Genomic DNA, 7,817 nt, shown 5'->3' with positions numbered 1-7,817 from the left:
GCCGCGGCAGGCGGTACGCCCGCGCTCCCTGACAGGCGGGCGGGAGCGGCGGCGGCGGCGGGCGGGCATGTCCGTCCGCCCCGCGCCCAGGTGGTGGCGGCGACGGTGGCGGCGGCGCCGCTGCTCCGGCTCTCCGTGACTCCCGCCGCGCCATGGCCGGCTCCGCGCAGCGGGGGCCTGAGCCGTGCAGCAGCCGCCGCTGAGGAGAAGCCGCCGCGATGAGGAAGGGCCGCTCCCGGGGGGACAAAGCGGCGCCGCCGCCGCCGCGGAGGGAGCCCGGGCGGACGGTGGTCGCCAGCGCGGCGGAGCGGAGAGCCACCCTGCTGGGGGGCGGCGGCAGGAAGGAGCCGGAGGACGCCCGGGCCGCGGGGGCGCCTTGCCGGGAGGCGCTGGAGAGGGTAAAGCCGGGGCGCGGGGCCGGGGGGGGGGCCCTGCCGGGCCGGTGGCGGCCGTTGGCATAGCGACGCGAGCCCCGCGTGGCGGAGGGCCGGGACCGGGGCGGGGACGGTGCCTCCCTCCGCGCCCGGCCGGGCTGCGGCTGCCGCAGTCGTGAGGCAGCGGCGCGCCTGGCCCGGGCGGGGGCTCCGGCGGGGGCAGCGCGGCCGGGGGGCGAGGGTCGGGAGCGGCGCCGTGCGGTGCTCGGTGGGAGGGGTCGGCCCGGGGGGCGGCTGCGCCCACGGCCGCTGTTGAGAGCGCGTCCCCCGAGCATCCCCTCGCGTCCGCAGGTAGGTGCCCCCAGAAGAGGAGAGAACAGGTTTGCTGGCCAGGAGCGGGCCCGGGGCGCCGGTGTTCTGCCGGCATGGCGGTGGGTGAGTGGCGGGGGATCGTCGTGGTGCCACGAGTCCTGCGTGCGCGCCGGTGAAGAAGCGAGGGAGGTTGCGGTGAAATCTAGCGTGTGTTATATGGTGGCTGGTGTTAGTAATTACAGAATGCTTCTTGCTAGTAACCTCCTGTAGGTCACTCCTAATTGTGACGTTAATTGTGATGCATTTTCTAGCATTTTTTACCTGTTACTTCGTAATGCCACAAGTGGTTTATTTAGGAAATGTGCCTTTGCAGACGTTTGAAAACACATAGGCTGTTAAAAGCGGGAGCACCTAAGTTCAATGTGTCCCCATCTCTGTCTTTCACACCCCCCCCCCCCCCCCCCCCCCCCCAAAAAAAAAAAGAATCTACTGATTGCTACTTAGGGTCACAGGGATGAGAGGCCCAAGAGATCTTAAACTTTCTTTTGGTGTGTTTTGATAGTCCTAGTTTTACAAGAGAGAAAAATGGGGGATGAGACTTGGCAGTTTAAAAATGTAGATGGCGACTAATGCTTTTTTTTCTTTTCTTTCTTTTTCTTTTTTTTAAGAGAAGGAGAAAGTATCACAAGTGCAAAGACTTCCAGGATGCAGTAATTCATTGCTTTGTTTTGCCATTTTTAGGAGCAAAGTGAAAAACTAGGTTCTTTGACTCTTCTTGTCAAAACTGTGTCTTAAGTTTACATCATTGTTGCAGATGCACAGGCTTACTCTATTTTTTTATATTTTCTCAGTTTTTTCTGGATAAGCTGTGTTATATTGCCTTCAGTTATGTCTTTAGGAGCTTTTTATTTTGGCTTTGACTAGTAGCTATCTCTTGAATGTAGATTTCTTAGACTGGGCCCTGGAAGAAGAAAGCTCTATTTTTAAATTTTTTATTTTGTTCTCTAGTGCCTTGTTAAACCAGGTGGTTAAGAGGTGCTGCTGGTTTTGATGCTTATCACTTACTGGAGCAATTAAAGAACACTAATATCCTTATTCAGGAAAAAAAGATCTAAATGCAGAAGAGATGACTTAATTTCTTCCCAACTATCCATTAAAATAGTGGTTGGTTGAGCTATCAAATGCAATACCAAGGTGTTTGTTGTTTTGGCGTATTGTATATGACATTGACACAGAAATTAGAGGAAATTATTTCCATTCTAAGTAGTTGTGCAAATCATGCATACAGAACGCGCGAAGTACCATATAATGTATTGAACACTCAGAAAGCTTCTCCAGAACATAATTAACATTGAAAAACAGGAAAGGCTGCAAATTCAGAAATGGCAGTTTTTGAGATGCACAAGGCCTTTTAATGGGGGATACTGCCACTTTGTTTTTAGCTTGGGTGCTTTGACTATGACCTGATGTGACGTGTAGGAACAGATCTTTACGTGCTGGCAAGTATTCAGTGTGATGGTGTCTTTGAGGAGTTTTGCAGCTAAAGTTAAGAAAGCTTCTAATCAACCAGTGTGAGATGCCCCCCAAACTTCAAAGGAGAACCTCTCTTCCCCTCTCCCCTTTTGTCTTCCATTTGAAGTGATGGAAGTTTTGTAAATGTGGTAAACAACTGGAAATAAATAGGTATGTTGGACAAATTTAATATACAGGACAAATAAGTCTACTCCCAGTGTTCCTTGCTTTAATATCAATAATTCAGTGTTTCTTTAAATGTCAGGAGTTGGTAGGGAGGATGTGGTGGAAAGGACCTTCTGAGATGCAAAAGACAGTGTGATATTCCGTTTCCACTGATGCAGCTTGTAGCCTGACACATATTTCATTTGGGGCCACTTCTGATTTGAGTAGCCCTGTTGTTTCCAAGCCTGTAGCACGCCCTCAGCTGTACCAGTGCAACAGTGTGCACAGCTGCAGGTAACCGTTCTGAATTAAATTCAGATTTCACAGTTTGTTTGCCATACATTTGCACAAGTTTGTGGTTGGGGGAGACCAAGCTACCCTGATACTGGAAAAAGCACTTATCAAACAGCGACTGTAGTAGTTAATCACTGTACTAACCTTTAGGCCTTTGAAAATCTGGTCCTTTAATATGCGGTGCTTATAGTTCTGACATGTACATATGATTAATGTTTTCACTTTTTAATGAGTTACGTAAGAATATAAAAATGGCTGTACTTGGTCACATTAAAGATTCTTCTAGCCCAGCATCCTGCCTCTCTGAGCTGCCAAAAGCAGATGCTTGGAGAAGAGTATAGTGTATACTGAGGAAATACCTCTCCCAGCCTCCAGTAATTTGTGGCTCGCAGGTTTCCGAACTAGAGGTGGTATTTGTTTTTAGTGCCCCCAGTGGGTTTTTTCTTCTATGAATGTGTCCAATCAGTATTTAGAGCCATGTATGCTTGTAGCATCCACAACATCCTGTGGCTGAGTGTAAGGCTTAAATGCATTTTGTGTGGAATAACCACTTCTTTTTGTTTTTGAACTTTCTCCCTGCTTGTTTCATGCCTTCTTTGTTAATTCTCGTATTGGAGGAGGCGGTGAAAAAGAAAATCCATGTTCTTCTGTGTGGTTTATGGCTTGATTGCTTTTTTTTTTTGTTTATCCTCCCTTGCTTGTGACTTCTCCAGAGGCGATTTAGAAAGAAGTGACTCCAATCCTTTTTATTGGCCTTGCTGTTTTCTTTGCACCTTTTGCAGGCAGGTCTGTTCCTGATTGGAGATAGTTATGCATGGATCAGAGGAACAGGGTTGGGGAACAATAACCAGGACTGGCTAAGGTATTTCGGCATATGACACCCTATAAACTCATATGGCATATTAGGTTTTATTCTTTAATCTTCTACCTGCATTTTCTTGTCAATCTTTAAGCATTGAGTTGGCACTTCTGTGCCAGCTTTGCCTATTATAACTTCACAATCACTCTTTTAAGTGGTAATAGCTAGTTCACAATTTGTCATCGTGTATATACGTTTAGGATTTTGTTTTTTTACACTACGCATCACTTTACATTTATCTGCATTTACTCTTATCTGCTATTTCACAGCCCACTTAAACAGTATCATTAAGGCCTTCTTCAGATCTCTGGCCATCGCTTTGGCAACCTTGAATAACTTTAAGCATTGTCAGCAAACTGTCACGTAAGTGTTAAGCTTCTTGCTAGATTTTGCTTTAAAATGTTGAAGGTATTGATCCCAGAACAGATCCTTGTGGGACTCCACTGGTGATCCTTCTTTTTTTGGGAAAAAGGCCAATTGTTCCAACCTCTTATTTCCTATATGTTAATCAGTCATTAATTCATAGCTAAATTGTCCTTCTTATCCCGTGACAGTTTAGTTTCCCTGAGAGAGGGCTTTTTGTCAGACACGGCCCACTTGGATTTCTGTGAAGTATGAGCTTAATCACTGTATGTTTGCTGACTGCGTTGAAGGAGAAAAATAGAAAGTTGAGATGGAAGTTACTGTTGCTTAGGAGTGACAGTCATCCTCACCCAGAGGCATATTGTAAGCATTAGGTTGTTTCCATATCATGCTTACATAATTAGTTTGAGACATTGTGATATTTATTGTGAAAGATCCCACAGGGATCATAGCCAGTGTTTGTCAGAGGTGCTTCTGTAAGCATGTTCTACTTCAGGTAGAAGTCAAAGGTCAAAATTCTCATATAAAGGACTCTTCAGTGTCTAGAAGATATGACTTTAGGGGTTTGTGGTGGGAAGCATACAAGACCAGGGTCGGTACGTAGTGGGTAGATAGCAAACAGCAGCTGACTATTTCCTCTAGTATTAAACTAGGAGTCAGGCTTAAAAAGAGAATCTTTATGGAAAAGGTAATACATGTATATTTTTTTTCTTTGCCAAAGGATGCAATGGATGCAAAATGCATTTAGAGTTGAAGTACTGGAAGAGGGATCTAGTGAAGATTACTCAATAGGCAGACTGTACCCACCTGAGGAAAACAGCGGAAATTAACTACCATCTAGGAGAACATTAGAACAGGGGAAATGCATGATGCTTCCCTTTAGTTTTCTGTAAGGAATTTCTTTGCTACTTGTGTAGTTTTTTTTTTTTCTGTGAGGAATGGGTGTTAGCATGTCCCTAACAAATCTTAATCCTGTCTTCCACTGAAAGCAGAGGCAGAATACACAGATACAATGAAACCTGAAGCATTGTGGAAGGTCTAGAGGATGGAGGTCGAGGGTCAAAAGAGTAAAAATAGAGGACACTGAACACTGAGTATTGCTGAACAGTGTTCTCTGCTCTAAAGGCAACCAGGGACCTAGTGGGTGCTGTCTAGTGGTGCCTTGCTTGGCAATGTGACAGAATGAGGGAACAGGAACAGACCCTGTGCTTGCCATAATTTTACCCTCACTCCTGTCGAAATTCCCTCTCCTCTTGCTATGGATGGCCAGGGCCAGGGGAGGATTTATGAGCAGGTTCCATGACTTTGTGATTTTGTAGGATAATAAAGAGATGAAGGGGACACCAGTAGCAGAATCTCAACAAAGCCATTCACTGGGCTGGTAGAGGGACTGCAAGTTGTAGAGATGAGATTTTGGGTTATATGGACCCTTTGTCTTGTATAAAGTTCAACGTGGCTGCTGCTGCTGAAGAGCTGGACTGAGATGTTGCTAATCCTGGAGGCTCCCATGCTGCATGTATGTTTGTTGTATGGGAAATATTCAGCTGATGCCAACAGGCAAGCTGCATAGAGACAGATGAAAATGTTCCTTAGTTCAGTTTAGTTTTCTGTTGGGGGAGCCCTTTCTATAGGACAGTCAGTGCAATAGACTATCTCCAGCTATAAATTCTGGTGTGCCTGAAGAAGGGGGATCTTGTGTGTTCCCCAGAAAGTCCATTTTGTCATTTCTGCATTGGATAGAAACTGTTTCCTGAGCTTTGAACAAGGTAACTGGCTTACAATCAAATCATTTAACTATTACAGTCATTTGGAACTGTAGTGCTGCAAACTTTCTGAAAGTAGCAAAAGACTTTCTCTCTGCTTGTCTTTGAAACTTTATAGATCTTTATGTCCCAAAGCCAAAATGGATTACTGTGGTTATCCAGGATGATTTCCCCACATGTGCAGGCTGTGGAGGTTTCCTGAAAGATAAATTAAAACATCTCTTTTAGAAATTGATCTTATCTTAGCCTTAGATCATGGTGTGTCTGTCACCTCTTCTGGGAAGCTCTGCCAATGTTTAATTATTCCTGCAGTTAGGAAACTAAACCACATTTTATTTCAAGGCTTGTTTTGTCTAATGTCCAACTTTCAGCTGTGGAATACGCCTATGCTAGCAGAGGCAGTAAAAAGTGTCTACTATCTGATAGTTTTCCACGTATGAGTATTTGAAATATAAAAGCTAGCTTCAGTTGGGACTGAAGACACTGAGTTATTTTACTGATAGTACTTCGTGCTTTCCCCCTGGATTGTTGTTGTGCACCAAAAATAGGTAGTATTCTGGAAGAAGCTTGGAATAGTGTGATCACAGACAAGGTTTCTTCTCCACTACTGTTTGATACTTGTCTTTTCATGATTTTGAGGATAGCATTACCACAGTTGGGTGTGTCGTATGAGAGAGTTTTGTAATATTATGCCTGTGTGGATATTTCTACTCCCTCTATTCAAGACATCCTGCAAAGTGGTCCAAGATTACTTATAAACATTAGGTTAGAAAGCTTATCCCCCCTTTCATGTTGTGTTTATATTTTGATTTTTTTTTTAAGGAATGGCAAAGGATCTTTCCCAGTGACTCCTCACCCTGTTTGTTTTTTTGGAAAGCAGTCAGTGACCGGCAGAAACTGGCCAAACCCCAGAGTGCTAGTCAGATCTGTTTTGCCTCCACAGCTGCAAAGAAGCTGTTAGGATGCTTTCCTTGCTATGTGGCAAGCTTGGAAATTGAAGAGATCTTTCTTTTTTCCTAATCAGAGCTTCTGTGCTTCAAATATAACAAGCATTTACTCATTTATTTTCTCTCTAGGTGCCATCAGTGCTATTAAAGGCAGTACCTCTCTTGTGATGAGCCCTGTGTGTAGACTGCATAACAGTTTGGTGTTCTTTGGTTATTTCTACTGTGAGTCTTCCCTTTTGTTTGATAGGTGAAGAAGCAAGCCTTTGGAGTTCAGATGACACTTTGCTTCTGAGCTTTCTCTACACCTCTGTCTCCCAGGCTACTGCTCAGAGCACTGTTGCAGCTCCTGTTCTGCTCCCCCAGCCCTATGATTAACAGCTCGCAATACTCAAAGCTGTTTCTTCTATCTTCATATCAAAACCTACAAGGTGAGATAAAACTTAATCTGAAGATGGAAGTTTATTTCCAAAATTCAAGGAAATAAATGGAATCAAATGGAGGTATTGCTAGCAATGCAGATTGCATTTGCAGTGAAGTGTAGTTTTTACTATTCACATTCAGATTCCATAAAAGCAAGTATAGATTAAACATAGCCAAATACGTTCTGTAAGTATCATTGCCTCTCCTTACAGAAGGAGGGATGGAGTGCTGCTGAATTCTAGAAGGTCAGGCACCATCTCTTTATATAAATATCTCTAGCTACCTGTTTTGGGATATTGCTGCCATTTAGGGCTGATTTTAGAGCAATTCTGTCCTGTGCCTGTTTCATTAAGGGAGCTAAAGAAAGTCTTAAGGAGGATATTGGCAAAAACTCCTAAATTATGAGCGGTGGATGTGACTTACCATTAAAAACTCAGTTACTGTTTGTAGACCTCAGACTTCCTTTTCCTATCTCCCTTTTTTGTTGCTGTCTAGATGTTTTTCTCATTACAGGGAGAGAGTGAAAAATAAGTGTGTGTGTTTTTTTTTTTTTTTTTAAATAAGTAGGTGCCAAGTTCTAGCCCGCAAAGCTTCTAAGATGGTGAATCAGAATCCAGAGTGTATGGTTGGCTGGCAGGCATTCTTACTCGACCTCAGAGTTTAATTTCTTCAGTTTATCCCCTTCTCTGTGGAGAAATAAAGGTGGTAAAGAGGCCAGAGCATAGCTGTGGAAGAAGGGGCTGTTCCCTATGACATGTATGGTTCTGTCTCTGTTTTCTTCTCTGTCCTTTTCCTGAGGAGGCAAATA

General features: G+C 44.5%; 1 protein-coding gene across 7 annotated transcripts in view; it reads left to right on the top strand.

The window, feature by feature from the left end:
- The window catches only part of MAST2 (microtubule associated serine/threonine kinase 2), a 199,728-nt gene continuing 191,911 nt past the window's right edge, over positions 1-7,817 (top strand). For 4 of the 7 annotated variants that reach the window (XM_064455190.1, XM_064455188.1, XM_064455191.1 and 1 more), the window contains exons 1-2: positions 1-398; positions 726-809. In XM_064455190.1, coding sequence (XP_064311260.1) covers positions 219-398; positions 726-809 — 264 coding nt within the window. In that variant the 5' untranslated portion in view covers positions 1-218. Of the gene's footprint in view, positions 399-622; positions 810-7,817 lie in introns of those variants that run through there. The other 3 variants (XM_064455189.1, XM_064455192.1, XM_064455193.1) reach the window with 3 other exon arrangements.

The sequence above is a fragment of the Phalacrocorax carbo genome, chromosome 6, assembly GCF_963921805.1.
Source record: "Phalacrocorax carbo chromosome 6, bPhaCar2.1, whole genome shotgun sequence".
Lineage (NCBI taxonomy): Eukaryota > Metazoa > Chordata > Aves > Suliformes > Phalacrocoracidae > Phalacrocorax > Phalacrocorax carbo.
Note: the sequence above shows the minus strand (reverse complement) of the source record. Positions and strands in the feature narration are given on the sequence as shown.